The following is a 24,875-nucleotide window of genomic DNA, read 5'->3' as shown; positions in this document are numbered from 1 at the left end:
TAGTTGTTTTTTATGAGTCTAAAACTTTTTGTACAAATCTTTTCTTACAAAAGATATACCTTATTTAAAACTAAGTTTTCAATGCTTTTTTTCGATAACACTTGTTTCTTATTTTATTATATCGCCAAGTAGAAGCGATCGTATAGCGATACCCGGCCGGATCATTTGTTGGTAAACACGCTGTCTTATTACGGAAACACTTCAGGGACTTATTCCCTTTTTCAAAATTAATGTCGTCGATTAAAATTCCTATTAGAAAATAATTTGTGGATAGGGTTAAAAGAATCTCGTTAATATAAAATGAATAGAATCAGATCCAATTGAATAATAATAATAAGCTCTAACATAATTATTTTTGTGCATGTGCGTAAGCAGCGTACATGTATTTTTATTCATTCGTATATTCAACGCTTAAAGCTTACATCAATTGTGAAATATTGTAATTGATTGGTCTTCTTCAGTTCTGTTTAGAAAGAATCTGTAAATTTGGTATAACCCCTAAATTGTGATGTCAGCGATTACTGGTCACCACGAACAAAGTATCTCAAAAGTAATTACTGGTTCTTAGAATACATCAATTTTTAAATTACACGCCAACGGTTTGTTAGCCTTTTCAGCGAGTGATAAAAACCAGCAATTACTTTTTTGACACTTGCGTATGGTAACGAGTAATCGCTGATATTACATATATTCACATAGAGAGAGAGATATATAGATAGAGCAGGGAATGAATAACGTACGACAATAATGAATTTATTAATTGATGATTCGCAGTTATCCATAAAAACATCCAAAAATGTTACTCGATTTGACACTTAGTAAGTAGCACGACTATATCGTATTTATTTTGTTGAATGCGTGGAAAACAGCCTTCAGTAAGAATACAAAGCGACAAATGTTTGTATTCAGCGTGTACTACACGGTAAACGGCAGCGTTAATTTTCAACTGTGTGGTATTACGGGCATCCTTTAGACGGTGGGATTTAGTTTGTACCTTGAAATCTTTTTGCCTGCGAATCAATACGTAAATTAAGTTTTAATACTCTGTTATACTACAGACCTTTTTGTCTGTATATCTATTCTCTTGTACTCTATTAAAGACAGTATTGGTATCGCGGCGCGTATATAATATCTGTTTTATTTTTATATACGTTACATTGATGTTGTCTACAGCGCACATTGTGGTCATTATCCAAAAGCGTTTGACCTTGAGCTGCCAGCCTCTCCTTCTGTAGCTTGGTGCGTGTATCCCTGACTTTTTCTTTTTCACCTTGAAACGCACGCCTATCCGGCCCGCTTCCTCTCATTGAATTAACCCGTGTCATTTACATAAATAATTTATTTTATAAGATTGTTGTACGGACGATTGTGCGTGCGCGTTAAGGCTTTGTTTTTGAGTAACGTAACGTAATTGCGTACTGAAGTTCAGATATTACTCGACTTTATCAAAATCTTAATTATACGTTTATTATTATTATTAAATAACCACTAAAGAATGGTTAGAAGGATCGTCAAGGACACTCACCTACAGTGACGACCTTTTTGTTCGATTGTACTGTATTGTTTCCTACGGGTCGAATCTATTTAAACAGACTAGGAGCTAGGTTTAGTTCGAACGATCGACTTTATTTTATAAAAAGACTAAAACGGTTGTTAATTGAACAATTTTATTCGGCCGAAGAATTCTTTTTCTATCCCGCTAATAAGTAGTTACAGGTAGTCGTTATGTGAGGAATACATTTAGATTCTTTTTCTGACTCGCCCTGAAGTCGGTGTACCGAGTCCCCGGGAAATCGAATTAAAAAACAAACAAAAGAATTAAGAACATGCATATTGCTTTTATCACTAACGAATGGAAACCAGAAAACTATTCATTCGTCGCCGAGGGGTTTCAGGTTTGATTGTCTGGAGTAGTGAAATGGTACTGTTAGGTCAAAGAACTTAGTAGTATAATATTAATAATACTCATTTGATCTTTGTTACTAGTTTTTACCCTTTTAAACTAGAATCGGTTTCGATTGTTCTCAGTAGCTCCTTAAGAATAAAATAATTATAGATGTTAATTTTGGTTTGCGTAATTTATAATTCTCCACTCTTTTATTGTTGTCTACATTTAGGGACGTGAAGAGAGGTCCAAGGGGCAGGAACCTCCTATTTAAATGTACAAAGAAATTAAAATAATAAATCGGTATTATTTTTTTTCATTAAGAGAAGCAAGAATGAAGGCAAAAATATTTGTGAAATACGGCTATTATGCCTCAAATAATTCTGGGAATATTAATTTATTTTTTAAATCAAACTTAATTTTTTTATTCAGTTTGCACAGTGTTGTGAATATTTCGAGTGAATTTCCCATTTTTAAACTTGTGTGCGGGTCGCCCGAAGCAAATTTTCGAATACGTGCCCGAAAGGTGTGTCAAGGATGTCGTTTACGAACGTCCTTTGTTTTCCTCTAGCGACTCGGTACTGATAATAGAGCTAGTCAAAAGTGGTAAAAGAGCTAATCTACTCCTAAACCTGGACTACCAAACTTATCTCAAAGTTAACAACTTAATCTATTATCGAGGAGGGAAAGAAATTTTTCAATGTTGAAAAATGATTTTTCAGTAAGGAAGTGCTTAACGTTTTCACGAAAAGTTTTCTATGACCATTCGGTACCGATGTCATAGGGTAATTTCTCTGTGAACTTTGGCTCTACCTAAGATAGCCGTCATTCAAATAATCAATCCACAAGCCTCAATCTCTTATACCTTAATTTTTCTTAAAATCAGTCTGTTAGCATCAATTATTACTTCTTAAATAAATAAAGGAGTCATCACTAATCTTAAATCTTTAAAAGATCGCCTACTGTTTTCATCTTTTCTCAGTCTTACCGTGCGTGTGTTAATGGATTTCTTCTGTAATGTAAAACTTTTTTAAGTTTATTAAGGTGATACCGTAAAATTATTGAGTATGTAAGTAAAATATTATCAATCTTGACAAACTACTTTCATCAATTTATCACCACCAAACTTAAATGTTAATCTTTGATTCAAATTATTTGACATTTTATTTGAAATATTTTCTTACTTGTTAGTTCATTCTAAGAAAGTTATACGCCTAAGAATTTCATGACTATTAAATTTTTGTGTATTATTACCTATTATGGTATCAATTTTTATTAACTTATTTTAATTTACGTCGTATGCAATTATATTGCAGTATATATAAATAAGTATCTCTAAATACATTTACGATGGTACCGGATTATATCAAATTTGTATCATCTGCTTAAACTATTAGTTGGATTTTTTTTACTTCATTAGTGATACTTAATTGTTGATGTAAAAAATAATATTGAACTTACCGTTGAACCTGCGTCCTCCCAACTAATGCTTTGACAAATCGGGACCGATAATTTATAATCATTTCTTGTATTTTGATTTATATCTATCCATATTTTCTTGTCTGTATGCTAAGATCTAAATCGACTACTTCATTTGTTCGTACTTTCTCTAAACTTTGTATAAGGAGATCAAAGTTCATAAGTTGAAAGTTTTATTAGATCTAAACTGATTTTTTCCTGTATGCGTTACATCGATTACCTTTTTTATTGTACGCTAATAGTGCTTTTTTGTAGATCGCTTATAGTACTTTATGATTTTTATGCGAATGCAATTCTAGTCCTTTGCACCGATCCTTTGGAACATTTTTCGGGAAGATTTAAAGCAAAGTCACTCTGTCATTTTCCAGTCTCGTTTTATCGGTTTAATTTATTCCTGTCTGCTTTTTTAATTTTTGCTATTTTTAATTGATCACGGGCTGCACTGATCGTTCAAGGGAGGCATTATGTAAATATACTTCTTACGAGTTGACCCTTATTCCGACAGTATGTTAGGACTGCGCATCGTATTTTATATGATTGTAATTTTGTAGAAATGTATTATAATTTAATGCCCCTATTCTTTTATAATTTGTTCTAAGACCATTTCATTTTAGAATAATTTTGTGGACCGGTAGGGAAACTGAATATTTGTTACATATCATTCCTCGACAATATGTCCGATGAAAAATTTTCATTACAAATCCACAGTTTTTGACTATCTGTAATTCCTGAATTATAATTACGAAATTTAATTATAAATAATTATAGATACAAAATTTATTTCCTCATTTATTACTTTCTGCACCGCCTAGTTAAGGATCGGTAAGACTTCTAATAAATAATATAAAATTGTTAGCCTTCTAACTCATTTTACGTTTTTTTTTTTCTTCAGTTTGTAACGTATTTATTTACCCTGAAGTGTTGTTATTTCGATTTTATTTTCCCTAACTTGATCTCTTTCGTTCAGAAAGTCTGAAGATATCCATTTTGGTGTGTTTTTTTAAGCCGGTTTTTTCTTTATTAAAAATTAATATTTTTAATAACAACTAGATTGAACTCTCTCTCAAAATTCTTATTCTGTTATTTTTCTGTGAGCGTATGTAAATATCGTGAAAACTTTTGAACTATATGCCGGTTTCCGTTTGGAGAACGATATACTCTCAATGTTACTGTATTAAATCTTTACTGCTTGAGTTCCGGCATTTTCATTGACCATTTTAATCCAAATTTACTCGCGTAATTTTGAAATTTTGCTTGTATGTTACATTTAACGTAAATGACAACGCCTTTACTTTTATGTGAATTCCAACAATAATAATAATAAGTGTAAAATTAAATCGTTTTTTTACTTATTTCAACTGTTATTCGATTAAAATCACAATAATGCATCAGATTAACTTTAAAATCACATTAAATGCGATCTGTTGGAAAGAATATTGAAAATTTTGTGGGTTGGTTTATGTGTGTACATTTTTCCTTAATTTTTCTTATTCAAGGGTTGCTAACGATGAAACGTATCATCACTGGCGGTTACAAAGTAGCATACGTTTAGACAAGTCCTAACCTGCACTGTAGCCGTTCTAGCCACTCACTGTCTTAGTGTCATTTACTTTTCAGCTGAGTTAGTGAAAAGAGGTAATAATGTCGACATGATAATGAGCTTGAATACCGAGCAATTTTGCGCGCAGGTTAAATGATGATAAATGTGTATAGAAATGACACCTGTGTTTGTAGAGGATTGTCCTCATCGTACAACAATGTTTAGGTGACACCGAGAGTTTGAAAAGGAAATGTTGGCCTTCAAGACGCTTCCAGATCAGGTCGACCGTCTTCGTCTGTCACCGAAGGAAGCATTGCTGGAGTACAAAAATTCTTGCGACCTACCACCAAATAGAGGTGTCTTTGAGCATTAATATACCAGCAGTTTTTGCAATAATGCGAGATCACCTTCTAGTTAGAAACCTTGGTAGTGCCCTGTAGGTGCCGCTTATCTTGACCGACGATCAGATGGCACGTCGTGTTTCTTGGTGCCCTGCCTGTGTGAACACTCTCGCGACAGGTGACGAAGTTTGGCTGTATTATTATAACGTCCCTACCGAGGCTCAGAACAAAGTATGGTATTCGAAGATGAGACCCTTGTAGCTGTCCTAAAATCCAGATGGTGAAAAGAATGCTCTTATTTATAGTGTGAGAGGAGTTTTAGAGCGAGTTGTGTTGGAAAGTGTCAGAAGATAGTTACGTGATGTCCGAGAATGCCTGCTTAAGGTTGTCGAAGGTTTCGAGACGCTGTGCCCATACTCTAAGTTAGACACATGGTCTCTCCTCTTCACCACAATAACGCTCCAGCGCACCGTTTCAAAGTTCGCTCCGAGTATTTGGCCAACACAGGAATAAAACTGTTAGAGCACCCTCCCTATACTGCTGACTTCGCGCTGTTCTGTTCCTCCATACGAAGAACAAACTGAAAGGACTATATTTTACGAGCGATGATGACCTCTTTAAGGGTTTTGGACGATGAGAGTGCCCAGATCTCCGGCATTTCTTGCCATGAGACACGGCAGAGTTTCTTTGAAGACTGTTTTCGAAAAATAGAGAAGTGTATAATGAGTGGTGGAATTATTTTGAAAAAAATAATTATTAAAAAAATTAAATTGTATTGAAAAACTTTCCTAGGGCCCTTTGTAGTGGTGTTTAGCCTTTTTTATTTATTTTTGTTGACCTCATGATTTTTCAATTTTACAAACAAAATACCTGAAATCGATTGTACATCATGCAGTATGGGAAATACCGGGTTATCGTTTACAAAGTTACTACATTTATTATTCAACAGCTATCAGTCCCACCGTATTTCTGTTTGCAGACAGTATACCGCTCTTGAGGGGAACCTTTTTAAAATTATTTTCAAAGTTGGGGTAAGTGTAGCGGAGAGGGTGGGTTTTACCCAACTCAAAAATCTTAAATAGCGATGGTAACATTTAATTACATTAATTGTCAACCGGAAAAAGTAGTGAATTTTGGTGAAAAGAAAGCTAAAATCCGCCCATCCCTTCGCTCGGTAGGTGCGAAAAACCATTTGGGGTAATACTTTTTTTAAATTTCAGTCCAGAAATAAAAACTATAAAATTACGTGATTTACGTCCTAAACCGTTTGAAATAATCATGATCCTGTGGAAATTATTTTTTAAATTACCGACACAAAATTTCGCCCTTAAATGTTTTCTAGATTTTCAAGGGTTGAAAACTGATTTTTTTTTTTTTTTTTAATGAGACGATGTAGCTTGTGACATTGAAAAGCCATTTGAATGACGAGTTATTTGGTACAAATAAAATAAAAATTGGTTCACCGGTATTGAAGCTATGATTAAAAATGTGGTTTTTTTCTAGGTTGTGTTGGGAAACAGTGTTACTGACCCAAACCATTAGGTCTGAAATCGTTCCTGTTAAAAATATGGGTTTTAGGTTTCTCCAACATTGAAAAAACGTACCAGTAAACACAGTTACATTGTACACAGTTACACAGTAAACATTGTAACATCAGTTAAACATACGAAAAACCAATAATAAGGTACTTATTTCTTTGCTGGTAACTTATTGAAAAATTGTTTACCTTGTTATAACAGGTTATTTATAATTTTCTGCCAATTATTCAGATCTTAGTTTCTATGGTAAATTTTTGCAAATTGTTTTCTTTCATATTGTATGCAATTAGTGGCAAAAAGTAGTTATTGTATTTATTTTATCATCATATTTTATTTTAATTGTTATGTTCTTTAGTTAAAATTGGCACTTGGTTTGTGTAATTGGTGTACCATTTGGCGCTTCATTTTTTGTTTTTAGTAAATTTGTCTCGCTAAAATGAGTTACAATCTGGAAGAAAGGACTGAACTAAATTTTGCATATAATTTGTACTTTAACAAAGTAATTGTGCTCGAAGAACTGCCCAAGCGTTTATTTAATGAACGGAATCCAAATAAAAATGTTTCACACTTACATTGTAAAACTTGTAAAAAATTCCAAGAAACGAGATCTGTTATGAATAAGAAACGTGTATATTTTATTTTAGATGAATTAATATTGGTTGAAATCTCAGGAAATGTAGTAGCAAATGCTCAGTGCTCAATTCGTAAAATATACCGTGAAACTGGGGTTTCTTATGGTTCCGTTTTCACTACATTAAAATTGAGTAAATTTTTTCCGTATAAAATTCAACTGAATGGGGAGGTGTTGCTTACAGAAGGATTGAATTCTTTGAAGAAATGATTCAATTAATAGAAGCCAATCCAATTTTTACGAAAAATATTTGTTTTTCTGATGAATTCACTTTCTTTCTAAACGGCTTTGTTAATAAGCATAACTGCTGATACTGGAGCGATGTAAATACTCATGTTTTCAATGTTGGAAACACGAGCATCCTGAAAAAATAAATGTGTGTGGCGGGATTTACGGTGATAACATAATCGGTCCAGTATTGTCGATAAAAATTTGACAGGTGAAAAGTATTTGCAGTTGCTGGATGAAGTTATTCACCCACTAATAGCCCATGTCTTAGAAAATCAGTTAGATGATAATGGAAACATTTTACTTAACGAAGACATGCTTCACTTTCAGCAAGATGGAGCACCTGCTCACTGTTCGCTTCCAGTTCGAAAATGGTTGGACCGAATGTTTCCTCGCTGGCAAGATCTGCTGATCTTGGCCGGCCTCCGTAGCGCGGTAGCGTCTTGGCCCTTCATCCGGAGGTCCCGGGTTCGAATCCCGGTCAGGCATGGCATTTTCACACACTACAAAAATTGTCATTCATCTCTTCCTCTGAAGCAATACCTAACGGTGGTCTCGGAGAAAAAAAAATTCACTGATATAAGATCAGCAGATCTTACACCGCTGAACTTTTCTTTGTGCTTTTATTTAAGATCAATCGTTTATAAAGAAATTCTTGGTAACAAGAGTTGAGAAATAAAATTGTAAGAGCATGCAGGGATGTAACTAAAGAAACTTTAATAAAAGTAATTTGTGAATTTGAACAAAGACTTTATTATTATTTATAGGAAAATGGGAATCATTTTGAACAAACGATTTAAAAACTGACACTTATTTTATTGAAGTAAAAAAAACGCATTTCATTTATTATTTCTTAAGGACTCGTATTGTTAAAAATCTTCATAACAAAATTAGCTAATGATTGATTTAAGTTTTATTTTTTTATTAACAATTACTCATTTATAAATTACTTTTTATTTAATTATTTAATCGTTAAGTTTATCTAGTAACAAATTTTTCAACATGTTACCAACAAAGAAGTAGGTATCTTATTGGTTTTTCATATGTTATAATGCGTGTTTACTGGTCTTTTTTTACTGTTGGAGAAACTTAAAACCCATATTTTTTACAAGAACGGGCGATTTTAGATCTAATGGTTTAGGTCAGTAACACTTATCCCAACATAACTTTAAAAAAAAAGTCTTTAATCATAACTTCAATGCCAGTGAACCAATTTTTATTTTATTTGTACCAACTAACTTGTCATTTAAAGGGTCTTCCAATGAGGTGCCACAGGCTGAAAAAAAAAAATTTCAACCCTTGAAAATTTAGAAAACATTTAAGGGCGATTTTGTGTCGGTAATTTAAAAAATAATTTCCACATTTTTAATCCAGAAATTACGATAATTTCAAACGGTGTAAGAAGTAATGTCACGTAATTTTATTGTTATTTTTGACTGAAATTTAAAAAAATACTACCTCAAATGGTTTTTGGCACCTACCTAGCAAAGGGGTAGGCGGATTTTAATTTTCTTTTCACCAAAATTCATTATTTTTTTCGGGTTGTCAATTAATGTTATTAAATGTTACCACTGCCATTTAAGATTTTTGAGTTGGGGTAGGTGAAGCGGAGAGGGTGGGTTCCACCTCTTTGAAAATAATTTTAAAAAGGTTCCCTCCGAGAATGGTGTTAATGCTTGCAAATAAACATACGATGGGATTGGTAGCTGTTGAATAATAAATGTGGTAACTTTTCAAATGATCACGGCATATATTTGGTTAAGTAGATTTAATTTGTAATCTTTCGTATTTTTAACGTCTTAAAACGGTGGTTGAGAGTGAATTTTAAGTTAATTATAATAAAAGATAAAATAAGTATAGTTTAAAAATAACGTGATAATGTTTCATTGAGAAAACCAATACCAGGTCTCGTTGTATATTTGACAATGAGTTATTAATTAATATCTTGCTTCATAACTGCTGTGGTAAAGTTAATGGTGATATTTTTTTCCCCGATCATTTTTCTTTTATACTGTGAAATTTGAACTTGTGCTGGATTTTTTTTTTTAACAATTTATCAAAAAAATAAAGGTGTAACACTTTTTCCTCGAATTTCGTCGTGTGAAATGCGCAAAAAGGTATGACCTATTAACAAGATTCTTTTTCGTGTAAAAAAAAATGGACCACTTCTTGTTTTATTCGTAGTGCTCTGTAGTAGCAGCTATTTATCTGTATTTTAGTATTCATTTTTATTCTCTTGAAAGACAAGTAATCAAAAGAATCGCTGAGGTCGATGGAAAATCTATTCCCCAATGAAATGAATTGGATGTCAATTTTAACCGTCTATGACGCTAGTTATTAAAACTTCAAACAAGGCAACGCGACCGTAGGATGTCACAAAAGAAAACGTTTGTCTACAGAAAATATTATATCTTATTATACATTCGATAGAAAAAATTTAAGTTTCATTCTGCATTATAATTAGATGTTTCCTGCGCGATAGTCAAGAGGCAATTTATTTAAACGAACTGTGAAAAAATGCAGAAAATTATGATATTGCACTTCGTCAGGCGCGTGAGGGTGAAATGGATGTTTACCTACTCTCTTTCTCTTTTTCTGTTTAGCCTCCGGAACCACCGTAAAATATTACTTTAGAGGCCGAATGAGGATATGTATGAATGTAAATGAAGTGTAGGCCTCGTATAGTCTCAGGTCGACCGTTCCTAAGATGGGTGCGGTTAATTGAAACCCAACCTCTGGAGAACATCGGTATCCACGATCTATTATTCAAATTCTTATAAAAATAACACCCTTTACTAAGATTTGAACCTTACAATTCTCGACTTCGAAATCAGCTAATTTGGACATTACCAACTGTCACTACCGACTCGCCATGCGCCAAATAAACACCCGTTTGCGTATAGCGGTTACTATACATATATATTAACTGTTAATTTGAAAGATATTAGTTTAATCCTATTTATTAATTTAAAACCAAAGAAAATCAGTAAATAAGAAAGAGTGTGGTGATTTTTTACGTCATAAAGACGTAAACGTTTAACGTTACGTTACGTCATTAACGTTTTATGTTAATGGTGTTATAAAGATTATTGGCGTTTATAATTATTAGAACGTTGACCGAAAAAATAAATTTTCTATAATACTGAATTATCTACGTTGATATTTTACAGTAAATGAGCTCTTAGTATTCAAGAAAAAACTAGGAACTCAGGCTGATTTATTTACGTGATAAATGACGTAATATTTGCTTCACTTGTTTTAACGCGCTTTCTGTGTTGTCTTTAATACGCTTAAATATTTTATGCTGTACTTTTACCGTCATACTAAATAAAATATTTGCACAAACGTTATAAACAATAAAATTATTGTAAAATTGGTTTTACATGTATCGTATTAACAAATATAGAATAACAAAAATTCTACTGCAGTATTACAGTATACGTTGGAAAGTTTTAATAAACTTAAACTTAAAATTTAATTAAACAGTTCTGTCTATCTGAAACAGATAAGAGAAACCGATTCTAAGTTATTTATAGACTAAACATTTTATGTTACATCATAATACCTCTATACGATTCTCCTATTACAAACGGTGGAAGATAACGATCGAGTTTATTATTTATTTACTGCCAGAGTAAAACTACATAAATTATTATTTTCATTGATATTATTTTTTGTTTGAGCGTTTCGAATAATTTAGTCGGTATTATTTATTTGTATGATGTACAAGGTGTGGTACATTTATACATATTATTATCCCCTTCAATGTACACCCCTTCCTCTTTCCATACGAATTTTCCGTTGTTCGAAACAAGTCTTCTTCTGTCAGCTCATTCATGACGCGTGCCGCTTTTTCTTTCACAGTTTCAGCGGTCTGAACTTTTGTTCCTTTTAATGCAGATTTGACCTTGGGGAACAGATAAAAGTCACATGAGAATAATGTCAGGCGAATAAGGCGGATAATCTAACATTTGGATGTTATACTTGACTAGAAACTTCTTGACAGACAATGAAGTTTGAGCCGGTGCTTTGTTGTTCTGATGAAGAACCCATGACTTGTTCTACAATTCGGGTCGGTTTTTCTTATTTTTTCACGGAGTTGAGCAAGGACCACAAGGTAGTAGTAATGTTGATTAATAGTTTGACCTTCAGGAACCGAGTGAAGGTACACAATCCCGTGAATGTCGAATAAAACAATCGTCATCGGTTTGAATTTTGATCATCTTCAACGTCTTTTCGGCCATCTTGGAAACGCTTAACCACTCAAAAAACCCGCGCACTTGATAAAGATTCATTGCCGTATACTTTTTTAATAAAAGATAAGTTTCAGTAGCGGTTTTTAAGTTTCATATGAAATTTCGAAATTGTTTATTCTAATAAAACGCTTATCATTTTTTCGGCAAAACAAAAAAAAAACAGATGTTATCCAAACGAAGGTCGAGGCAAAACTAATATAATATGTCTACAGAAACGGGAGTAGCAACAATGGAAAGAGAAGGCTTCACGCTGCACAGCTGTCGGTCGTACGAATTTGGTGGAATTTTTGCGAAATTGGTGAATTTCGTTCTTCTATGGCAGCATTAGTCTCGTTATTTAATAGCCATACCTCGTATGTTTGTTTTTAGTAAGCGTTTTATTCTTTACCGCGCTAAAACTACCGGTTGGCGTAATGTATAGAATAAAACTCGTATAATTTTTATCGCGAAAGAAAAATCCCTGCCAATGAATTACATGAACCGCACCGCACGGTGGAGAAAAATCGGGTTATTAATCATATTAGACCTTGCTATTTTCTGCATTATTTCAGAGAGCTTTTAATTATTTGTAGAAAACATTTAACGATTACAAAAAATAACAAATATTTTCGAGGTAGTGCGATTTCTATGTCCCATAAAATTTAATTAAATGTAAATAAATCATATCAAATTTTAGTGTTAACGTCTGCTTAAAAGAAGAGTAATCTATCAAGCAGTTCACCGCTAGAAGAAACCGAGAACATTTACATAGAAACCGACGGCGTTGTCCACCGTCTGTTAGGGTTGAGTACACTCGCTTCATGTAATCTTGTAGTACGGTGTAGCCGTTTTTCTGTGGAGCGGTTGCACTCTCCTCTAACAGACGGTCAAGATCCCCTTCCATTTTAATGGAAATTATATAGGGCTGCAATATATAATACGAAAGGTAAAGTCGATAGATGGGTGAAATATATTGAAGAGTTATACGGAGGAAATGAATTAGAAAATGGTGTTATAGAGAAAGAAGAGGAAGTTGAGGAGGATGAAATGGGAGAAACAATACTGAGATCTGAATTTAAGAGAGCATTAAAAGATTTAAATGGCAGAAAGGCTCCTGGAATAGACGGAATACCTGTAGAATTACTGCGCAGTGCAGGTGAGGAAGCGATTGATAGATTATACAAACTGGTGTGTAATATTTATGAAAAAGGGGAATTTCCGTCAGACTTCAAAAAAAGTGTTATAGTTATGATACCAAAGAAACCAGGGGCAGATAAATGTGAAGAATATAGAACAATTAGTTTAACTAGTCATGCATCAAAAATCTTAACTAGAATTTTATACAGAAGAATTGAGAGGAGAGTGGAAGAAGTGTTAGGAGAAGACCAAATTGGTTTCAGGAAAAGTATAGGGACAAGGGAAGCAATTTTAGGCCTCAGATTAATAGTAGAAGGAAGATTAAAGAAAAACAAACCAACATACTTGGCGTTTATAGACCTAGAAAAGGCTTTCGATAACGTAGATTGGAATAAAATGTTCAGCATTTTAAAAAAATTAGGGTTCAAATACAGAGATAGAAGAACAATTGCTAACATGTACAGGAACCAAACAGCAACAATAACAATTGAAGAACATAAGAAAGAAGCCCTAATAAGAAAGGGAGTCCGACAAGGATGTTCCCTATCTCCGTTACTTTTTAATCTTTACATGGAACTAGCAGTTAATGATGTTAAAGAACAATTTAGATTCGGAGTAACAGTACAAGGTGAAAAGATAAAGATGCTACGATTTGCTGATGATATAGTAATTCTAGCCGAAAGTAAAAAGGATTTAGAAGAAACAATGAACGGCATAGATGAAATCCTACGCAAGATCTATCGCATGAAAATAAACAAGAACAAAACAAAAGTAATGAAATGTAGTAGAAATAACAAAGATGGACCACTGAATGTGAAAATAGGAGGAGAAAAGATTATGGAGGTAGAAGAATTTTGTTATTTGGGAAGTAAAATTACTAAAGATGGACGAAGCAGGAGCGATATAAAATGCCGAATAGCACAAGCTAAACGAGCCTTCAGTAAGAAATATAATTTGTTTACATCAAAAATTAATTTAAATCTCAGGAAAAGATTTTTGAAAGTGTATGTTTGGAGTGTCGCTTTATATGGAAGTGAAACTTGGACAATCGGAGTATCTGAGAAGAAAAGATTAATAGCTTTTGAAATGTGGTGCTGTAGGAGAATGTTAAAAATCAGATGGGTGGATAAAGTGACAAATGAAGAGGTATTGCGGCAAATAGATGAAGAAAGAAGCATTTGGAAAAATATAGTTAAAAGAAGAGACAGACTTATAGGCCACATACTAAGGCATCCTGGAATAGTCGCTTTAATATTGGAAGGACAGGTAGAAGGGAAAAATTGTGTAGGCAGGCCACGTTTGGAGTATGTAAAACAAATTGTTGGGGATGTAGGATGTAGAGGGTATACTGAAATGAAACGACTAGCACTAGATAGGGAATCTTGGAGAGCTGCATCAAACCAGTCAAATGACTGAAGACAAAAAAAAAAATAGGGCTGCGAAGCACAATAATGGTTTTAAAACCTAAGTTCAAGACAAAAAAAATTGCCTATCTTTACGTAGAACCGAAATTGATTTTTTTTTTTTTTTTTTAACGGCTGCCATATTGAAATCGACCAACAGAATAATTGTAAAAAAAAACCCATAACCTCTTTTTCCACACCATTGATAATTGAAATTATTTACGTTGCATAATGTGTTCAATGCAGTATTTGAAAAAATCCTATCTACCAAGAACTGTAAAAAGAAATTAAAAATAAAAAAAGGAAAAAAGAAAGACAAATAAAAATTAAAAAATATTTTCATTTCCGCCTAATTAAAATAAAGCGCCTGAAAAAAATAAAAAGCAAACGAAAAAATTTATTTTTAAACATTTAAAAAAAACTCCTATTAAACCTGTAGAACGGTTAATTGCATTACAATGCCAAAAATGGTATGATTTTTAATAATATGGTATATTTCTTCAATATTTTTTCAGTGAAAGTTTTAAAAAACAGAAAATAACAAGTTTTAATTTGGATTAAAATATGTGTTTTTCAATTAAGCGGTTTGTAAAATATAACTCTTCAAAGGTAAGACTTCTCTTTTGCAACTTATTTTGCTATTTATTTTGAAGTAGGGTAAAATAACAAACACAAAGCTTAAATTCAAGTTATGAAAAAAAAGGAAAATTTAGTAAACGTGGGCCATGTAAATAAATTAAACCCTGTTGTAATAATGCTAACTTAAATTACTACATACTTTTTCCTTTTCAACTTATAAAAATAAACATACCAGTTTTTATAACATTAAAATAATTGTTCCTGACTAAAATATGTATGAACTTACTTGTAAAATAATTGAAGGTTACTATTTAGGCACATAATCCGACATATTTTTAGATTTGTTTGTTTCAAATGGGTGTGAAGTCAAGTAAGACTAAATGCAATAAAAAATGGTACTGCATTTTAATTTTTTTATTTCAGTTTTTTGTCAGGAAACTTTAGTTAGGAATAATTTTAATTACACAGTCGAACACATTTATGGAAAATTGTTTAAAGAATAACATAAGACTTCCTCAGTTTTTTACCATTATTATGAGGCTTCAAACAAATACAAAAATATAGACGATAAGGATAGATTTTATATGCATAGTCAAATTTGATTGTTATTCGTAATTTAGTCAAAACATTATAGTTGACAATTTTTCTGGGTAAAAATAAAGTGTAAACTTTCATGTGTGATTGAATCTTAATAAATTATTTCACGTTCAATTAACTTTGAAATAATTATTGCATAATCATTGGCTTCAGTCAGCTTTCTATTTTCAGTGTGGTCAATTAATAAAGTGATGATAATTGTAATAATAAAAATGGCAGATAATTACCAGAATATTTCATTTACTAAAAAATAAATTGTTATCAAACGTGGAGTTTCGGTAAACAAGAATAAGTAATGAGTATGTTATGCCCTGCCTGCAGAGCATATCAGCAATCCAATTATTCATTCATTGTTCTATGGTAAAGATAATAAATATCAGCATTATTAATTTTTATGACTAAATACATGATATGGGATACTATTTATCTGTTATCATCTACTAGAGGTTTTTACTATAAGTGTTTACTGATTATTTGTAATTATAAAAGTAATTTATATTAATTTTTAACATTTTAAAAACATTAGATTCAGTGTATACCATAAAGGGAAAGTTATACTTAAACTACATGAAAGCATGTATTCTCTTTAGATTTTTATATTCATTCGGTTAAAATCAACTGAAATCAGGAAATAATTTTAAGTTAATTTAATTTGTGAGAGAGTCCTTTTATTAATTAACTTCAGGCAAGTTAAGCCTATTCATTCATTAAATAATGATAGATTACTAAAGCTTGCTCACTTTTCTCTTTGTAATCGTTCACGATTTACTATTGCATTTTTCTTAAATTTATTTTATCAACTTTTTTTTATTACAGGTATAAGAGTAGCGGTGGTGTGAGCAGTGGAGGGGCAGCTGGTTCAGGGCGAGAGTTGCGGCGTCACAACTATCAGGCCTCTGTTCTCCCCAACAAGACAGCTTCTTACTTGGAGCACCGGCGCACTCGCAGCGGCCGGGGCATGAACATGGGCCAGAAGATTTCAAGTCAGTCCAAATCACTTGTGACTTTTTCCACCTCTGTTTACACTTATACATCTATATTTACAATAATAGATTATAGAAACAGTTGCTGAATTTTAATTGTTGGATAACTAAATTTCCTTTTGTTACAATTTGTTTAAAATACTGTTCCTTGAATCGTGTAACAAAGTATCGACAAAACAATAATTACACAATGCAACATTTTAAAACTTTTGGAACGATGTTTTACAACTGTTAGGTGGTCTTAAAAAGTATTTTTCATGCTAATTTCAAATCTGATTCTAATTTTTCTGTATCATCTAAGGTTTTTATCCAAATCACTTTTGAAGTTTATAAATAAAAATTGCTTATTTTAAATGGGGAAAATTATTATTTTAGTTTGATTTAAAGATTGTGTGTTTTGTAACCCTGTATAAAATTACAACACATTGCATTAGAATAACAGTGGTATATACGAACTTAAAAAATGCTAATATGACAATTTAATTCCTCTTCTTTGCTGATTTCACTGCTTCAAGTTCTTAATGATGTGGTGTGAAACTTCTCTTCCTTGATTGTCTTCCTTCACCAGTGCCGTCTCTCTTTTTGCATAAAACAGTAGTCAGCCATCATGTTCACATTTCACCTTCCCTGGTATCTCTTTTCCATGTCCTTGATGTCCTGGAGGAAACATTTCCCTTGTTCTTCACTGATATTGTCGACGTTCACATGGAAAAAGTCAGTTTGTGATTGTAGGAAATGAAGTTTCACATTCATGTTATGTCCTAATTTCATGAAACTCTGCAACATTCTCATAACCTTGGTTTTGTACTTTGGATGTTTGTTATTACCCAAAAGGTTGGCCACAACTTCTTTAAGCAAAACCCAAGCCCTTTTTTTCCACAAGATTCATTGTACTTTCAAACAAATTGCCTTTCATTAAATGTCTGATGTGTGGCCCCACAAAGATTCCTTCATTAAGTGTATAATTTTATTGCCAAGTCCTGGAAACAGCCACCATCTTTTTGGAGGGCTTTAGTGAACTGTTTCATTAATCTGAGCCTGATGTGCAGAGGAGGTAATATAGTATCTTGCTTGGTTGAATACATGGTAGGTACATTTGTTATGTTCTATAAACTGGGTTGGAGGGTTTTTATTTTGGGCCAGTCTGTTGTCTTCTAATGCTTGTCTTTGGCTTGGCTTTTCCATTCACAAATGAAACACAGCATTTTTGTGAAGCTGGGTTGTTGACCAAGGAACATACAAACTACTTTTAAATATCCTCAAATTGTCCAAGAATGTTTTTCACAGTTCACATGTTTCAGCAGAGTTTTGAGATTTTCTTATGTCTCTTTGAAATGTGTTGAATGTGCAGTGGGTATTGAGCCAAAAAAATGTCCAGTATGTAAAAGTACACCTTTGAGGCTACATTTTGATGAATCTATAAATAACCTCCACTGACTTGGATTATAGAAATTCAATAAACCCTCAATATCATAACAAAAAACCAGACATTCTTCTCCTTTAAAGAATTTTTATTAATTCCTTCTCTCTGGTCCTTCTTTCTTTTTCCTGTTTAGCATCCGGGAATTACCGTTCAGGTATTACTTCAGAGGATGAATGAGGACGATACGTATGAGTGTAAATGAAGTGTTGTTTTGTACAGTCTCAGTTTGACCATTCCTGAGATATGTGGTTAATTGAAACCCAACCACCAAAGAACACTGGTATTCACAATCTAGTATTCAAATCTGTATAAAAGTAACTGCCTTTAGTAGAACTTGAATGCTGGAACTCTCGACTTCGAAATCAGCTGATTTCAGAAGACGCATTCACCACTAGACCAACCCAGTGGGTTTCTCTCTGGTTCTATATCACGAGAATGAAACTCTGAGTAGAAGATTTTTTGCTTTCAGTCCTGACCCAAGCAAGAGCGACATCTTTTGTCAGATTCAAGTCACAAGTTAAATCATTAAGTTCATTTCGACTGATTAATTTTGATGCAGAATCTTCTTTCGGCTTGTAATCATCAGCATTATCGCATTCAGTTTCTGAGCTGCTCTCCTGTGGCACATCTTCAATAATGGGAGGTGGAACTGGGATAGGGAGAGATTCACTATGTATAACTGGTTATAAGGCCAAAGGAATGTTCAGATATTGTATATCCTTCTTATTTTTTGTGTAATGACTGAACATTAACCGTATAAAAATAACAATCGTTAACATGATTTTGTGGTTCCCTCTGAACCATTAAGATTGCAAAGGCATTGATTTTTCACACCATTTTTCCACAGTCTCAGCCCCTCAACACTTGTACCTTGTGCGGTGCCCAGCTTTTGTCTTCATCCAAAGCCTTATGCCAAAGTATACGTAATATACATTTCTCATGAAAATATTATCCTGTCTTTGCTTAGCAATTACGTACCAAAAATATAACAGAACACGTTTGGGTTATTCAAACACTTGGGGGAGACTCATTTCTAAAGAAATTATGTAAACTACATATGGCAGCACAAATATAACCTCAGAGCACTATAGCATGCCAACAATGAACTATATTTCCCACCTAACAGCTAGCTGGGTGTAACAAGGTAATCCCTGTTATCAAAATAAAATTTCTCCCTCCCAATAAAATTTACCTTTGTGGAATTTACATTGAAATAAAAAAGAGTTCACTTGGTTTGCAAAAAAACTACACGTGATAGAAAAAACTAATTACAGATCAGAAATCAGTGCAAAAAAAATACTTAAGGTACATGTAAAATTACAGAAACATAGAAAAACCATGTTGCATTGTGTTATTATAATTTACTTTTATTACATTGTTTTGACATCAGGATGTTAGTTATTTGCACATTTTTCTGTGGAATCTAGAATCGCTGTTGCTGCTAAAAAAAAACAAAAAAAAAACAGTAATGATCATTGAGCCAAATTCAATTGTGAAAATCAGAGAGTGGTGATAAAAAAGTGCAGATGGATGGGCGTCTTTTAAGTTTTTATTGGTATAATTTTTTGTTTAGTTTTTAGTGATGCATTGTAACTTTATGTTTTATGAAAAAAAAGAAGATTTTACAAGGGTTCTTTCTCTTGGGTTCTGATGTCACAACAGTTTTTCTTACAAAAGAATAAGTTGCAGTGACATACTTAGAAAAGTCTGAAAACTGTATGTTTCATTATATCAGTTTTTGTAATTAGGCACTGTTCATATTGTGTGCTATTTTATTCTATTTTAAAATTTAACTGTGAAATATTAAGTGGTTAATATTTTTTTTATTATTTCTGGTTAAGGTATCATTTTAATTATAATTTATTTTAAAACCTTTGATAACTATAGCATCTGCAAATTTTACAGCAGTCTTTTTATTGTTTGTAAAATACAATTACACTTTTTAAGTGATTATTTTATAAATTCTACATTTACTTTATAAGTTATTTTTAAAGTTCATTTTATAAGGATTACTTACTTTATATGTTCTACATTTCACTGAGGATGTCATTTAATTCATTTGCCTAATTTTTGAGACCCTATGGTAAGATGCATCAATGTGTTGTTGATTATTAATTGTTTTGGGTTTTTAAAGACAAAATACTGGTAACAATTAATTTTAGACATCACTTTAAATCGTTTGTTCCCAAAGTGGGCAATAACACACACCCTTGTGGATGTTGGAGGTCTTCAGTGCTGGGAGGGGGGGGGGGTAGAAGGCACTTGGAAAATTGGGGGCGTTCAGGCGGTGTAGGAAGGCAATGGCTGATTTAAAAAGAAAAAAGAAAAGGTAAAAATGATGTTTTCGTGATATATCAAACTAAAATTAAAATGCCTACTACACTAGTACAAAAAATTAAAGGGAATAGTGATAGTATATTCTATCACTGTGTTGTTGTTATATAACTATATAGATACAATTGTAATTTTTTTGAAAGCAATTTTAATAAAAATATTTTCAAATATGATTAAATTGCGTTTTAATTGCTCTCATTTAATATGTAAGTTTCAACTTAGAAATAAGATATGCCACGTGTAAAAACAATATCTGCAATTGCTATTTTTAAGAGCGCATCTTAAAAGTAGCATCTGCAATTATTATTTTTAACAGATAATAAATTTAAAAATTTTGGGTGCACAAAAATCGTTTTATTCTCAATGTGGGTGAAAAAGTTTGAGAATCAGTGCTTTAAATGAACATTTTCTCCAACTAAATATTTTTTGCAACTATTGTTATCGCTGAATTTATGATTAGTAATATCATTGATGTCGATAGTTTTTTTTTTATTATAAAGTGCTGAAGCATTAAGTTTTGTTTTTAAATTATTTTTATTTGAAGTGCTACTAATTTTCAATTCAGATTAAAAGAAGTCTCTTCCTTATAAAAGAAAAGAAAGAAAGTAATTTTGGTGACATTGTTATATTATTGCATGAACATTGGTCTGCTGTTGCTAGCAATAGTATGGACAGATATTCGTATAATTTAGGTGACTAGCAGAGTTTTGGTAAGAAAATTTTCTGGATTATGTGAATTGCCTTGTTTTTTAAATTTTGTATTGTTGTTCTGGTTTCTTTATTTTTGCATCATCATAAAGTCATTTTTTTTCTAAAAATTTTTTTGTGTTCAGCCTTATGTCCAAATGTACAGTTTCATCTATAACAGATGAGTTCACCTCTGTTGTTAGAATGTGTTTTAAATCTTCATAATATTGTAAAATTTGTTAAAACTGTTCAAGATACTAAAAACTCATTTAAATTTGACAATATATACTAAATGTAACTACTTGAATTTGAATTGTTCATGGCATTTTTTATGTGAATGAACTTTTTTTTGCGTTAAATAAACGGTATGACTGTAGAATCTGATTGTTCATTGTACGTTGAAAAGTGACTAATATTTTTGTTGTATGCATTTTATTTATTATCACAAGAATTATCACAGTCTAAATGAAAGAGAGTAGTGGTTCAGTGTTGATAAATAAAATAGGATAATTATATAATTAGATTTAGTATGTATTGTTTGCCTTTTGTGGTAAAGGACATGTACAATGGTGTTCAGATGGAGTAAAAAGTGTGAACCGAGAGAGTCCACAGCCATACAAACCAGTTATTCCCAGGGAGCTAGCTCAGGACTTTGCACGGCCGGCACGCCTGGATATCCTGTTGGACATGCCCCCTGCCTCAAGAGAGGCCCAATTGAAGCATGCTTGGAATGCTGATGACAGATCACTAAACATATTTGTAAAAGTAAGTAGTAAATTACTGTATGTTCTGTGTAAAATTTTAACTGCCAATGTGCATCAGAAAAAATTGTATGATAACTTGTTTGTTATCCATTTTTGGATGTTCAATTTCTGAATGCATAAATAATAATGAAAAAACATTTAAAGTAGACAATGATGATTTTTAGTTTTGATTACTGGAAACATTTATAATAAACTTATTAAAAGATAAAACTTCCTTTAAGAAAATAATATTATTATTTTTTTTTTGTGTGTTGAACACTCCTATGACATTGTTTTTTTAAATGGAACCCTCTAGTTATCAGCATTTTTTTTTAAATTTGGATTCTATAAATTTACTTGTGTATGAATAGTATGCGAGAATTTGTTTATAGAGAGATGCAAATTAAAAGACTGCCACATAAAAGAAAATGTAGTCATTGTATAAAAATAATTTGAAGTCTGTATGATAAGTGTAGTACAAAACTAACAGTTGTGTATAAATAATTTTGTTAGTATTAGGTTTTTTTTTTTAATTAATGCATCACATGACCTTGCTTGCAGCTGTTTTGCCGAACAATGAAACCAGTGGTTTAATAAAGGAATGATAAAGGACAAATTAATTTATGGTGTTCAACCAGCTGGCTGTTTGACAATAAATGCTGAACTATTCCAAAATCACATTGCATTTGAAATACGTTTTACAACCATAAAAATATCTTGTTGATATTTTGTTTGAATTTTTCCCAGAGGCATTCTCTTCAATTTCTTCCTCTTCAGAACTGAGTTATTTTGTAATTTTTTGCTATTTTTTTAAATTTAAATTTTATATTTTTACTCATATTTGGAACTGAAGCCAGAGCCTAATTAAAGTAGAACATTTTAGTAACTGAAAATAGTTAGCCTATCTGGGTGTGAAACTGGACCTTTTGGATAAAAGATAAGGCAATACCACTTCATCTTAGAGGTCAGCAGTATTTTAAGTCTAAGATTTTGATTTGATTTTAAAATATCAATTACATGTTTTCAGGATGATGATAAACTAACATTTCATAGGCATCCAGTAGCACAGAGTACAGATTGCATTCGTGGAAAAGTAGGACTCAGCAAGGGTCTTCATGTTTGGGAGGTTCATTGGTCAACAAGACAGCGTGGCACTCATGCTGTTGTAGGAGTTGCCACACAAGATGCTCCTTTACATTCAGTTGGATACCAGGTATTATTATTTTTATTATTAAAATGATTAAAGGAAATCAACATTGTCTGAATTTTCCCCAGAGGCATTCTCTTCAAGTTCTTCCTATTCAGAATCGATATTTTGTAATTTTTTGCTATTTGTCTTTATCTTAAAATTATCTATTTATTCATATTTGGAAGTGAGTGAAGATCAATGTCTGTTATATTTATTGTAAATTTAAACAGACTTGTCAGTTCAAAATAGTAAACAATTTTTTAATGGAACTGTTAACTAAATGATTAGATTGTGGCACCTGTACGTTGTTTGGAATTTTAAAGTTTTAATTAAATTTTTGTGAATTAGTGATGTTTGATAAGTTCTATGTGTGGTTATTGAGTGTTTAAAAAGATTTGCATAACATTTGAGAGTCCAGTTTTTCTTGGTAGTATTACTAGTCTTTGAATTTTTAATAATTTTTTATGAAATATTTTAGGCTGCTAATCTGTTGGTAGTGGGTGCACAGTATTAATTAACTCCTGCTTTAGACAATCATTATTGTTATTACAGTAGACAAACTCCTGAATTTAAACGGTTCCATTATTGTAAGTTTAAATTAAATTACTGATAGTCAGATTATATTTATTTATAAATGCTGTTCTAACCTACCTACGCAGGAGCTTGGGGAGGAAGGGACTATTAGACCCCTTAAATTTTTCTTAACCAACCAAAAATCTCATTCTGACAAACAGACACTTCCTAATTGAATTTGACAGTGAATATTTAGTACACAGTCATTTTTACTGCACTTTTTGTCTGTTTAATATATTAATTGGAGTTGAAAAATACATAAGGTCAAATAGTAATCGGAGGAACATAACATGATATAAACAGTGTGCAAAATAAATATTGAAGTATTAATGTTATTGTGAATAAAGTATGCAGCCTATTGAATTTAGACACAAAGATTGATTCCTGTCTACATCAGTCTCCTTTTTTTGCAATTATGTGCAAATAGTTGTTAACATCATAATGGAATAAAAATAATGTGAACAATTGGTGGTAAACTGGAAGTATCATTTCAACAACTTTCTGTAGTGTTGGCTTATGCAGTGCTGTGACAGTTTAGAAAAAAAAAGAAGTAAAATGTTGCAGTAACCTGTTATGAGTACAACTTACTTTATATGCAATAAATCGGAACCGTTTTACATTTATGTGCTCTCTAGAAGTTTAGAAAGATTTTAAAGTAGTATTAGGTTAAGATTTACTGAACTCAATGATAGTTTTATATATTTAGAGGATGTTGACTTAAAACAATAGTTTCCTTTGTCATAGCTGATTGTTAGCAATAGTTTGTTTAATAATAAATAACTTGTTAATTAGTTTTTCTAAATCTCTTTACTCTGTTTATTCTTCATAAGATTTGTGTTCTAGATAGAGAAATTCATAAGGTGTTGGAAAGAAAGATAGTCTAATCTGAAATACCCATCACTTACCTGAGCATCCCTGATCTCATCTCACAAGTGCACATAGTTTTAAAGGAATGGGATATTCAAAGTCAGAAAATTATCAGAATGATGTACCCATCTTTCTACTGTTAATATTTAGCATTTATCTTTATAGTTTATGCACATAAAACACTAGACCAAATGTTTGTTGCTATAAATTTCTGATGTATGTGACTATGGTTAATATTAGTTAATCATGGAATTTTTTTTTATTTCAGAGCCTTGTTGGAAGTAATGACCAATCGTGGGGCTGGGACCTTGGTCGCAATAAATTATACCATGACTCAAAAAATAATGCTGGGGTTACGTATCCAGCTCTACTTAAACCTGATGAAACATTTATTGTGCCAGATAAGTTTTTAGGTAAGCTTTTAAATTTTGAAAATTTTAAAAAATTTATTTCATCATGAACAAAATTTAGAAAGTTTAATAC

The 24,875-nt window shown here is 32.0% G+C and overlaps 1 protein-coding gene across 6 annotated transcripts in view; it reads left to right on the top strand.

Moving 5' to 3' along the window:
* The window catches only part of gus (splA/ryanodine receptor domain and SOCS box containing gustavus), a 507,417-nt gene that overhangs the window by 461,979 nt on the left and 20,563 nt on the right, over positions 1 to 24,875 (top strand). For 5 of the 6 annotated variants that reach the window (XM_075354552.1, XM_075354536.1, XM_075354547.1 and 2 more), the window contains 4 exons: positions 16,410 to 16,576; positions 21,577 to 21,785; positions 22,791 to 22,976; positions 24,661 to 24,805. In XM_075354552.1, coding sequence (XP_075210667.1) covers positions 16,552 to 16,576; positions 21,577 to 21,785; positions 22,791 to 22,976; positions 24,661 to 24,805 — 565 coding nt within the window. In that variant the 5' untranslated portion in view covers positions 16,410 to 16,551. The remainder of the gene's footprint in view (positions 1 to 16,409; positions 16,577 to 21,576; positions 21,786 to 22,790; positions 22,977 to 24,660; positions 24,806 to 24,875) is intronic. The other variant, XM_075354531.1, reaches the window with a different exon arrangement.

This window comes from Lycorma delicatula, chromosome 1, assembly GCF_047948215.1.
Source record: "Lycorma delicatula isolate Av1 chromosome 1, ASM4794821v1, whole genome shotgun sequence".
NCBI classification, from domain to species: domain Eukaryota; kingdom Metazoa; phylum Arthropoda; class Insecta; order Hemiptera; family Fulgoridae; genus Lycorma; species Lycorma delicatula.
Note: the sequence above shows the minus strand (reverse complement) of the source record. Positions and strands in the feature narration are given on the sequence as shown.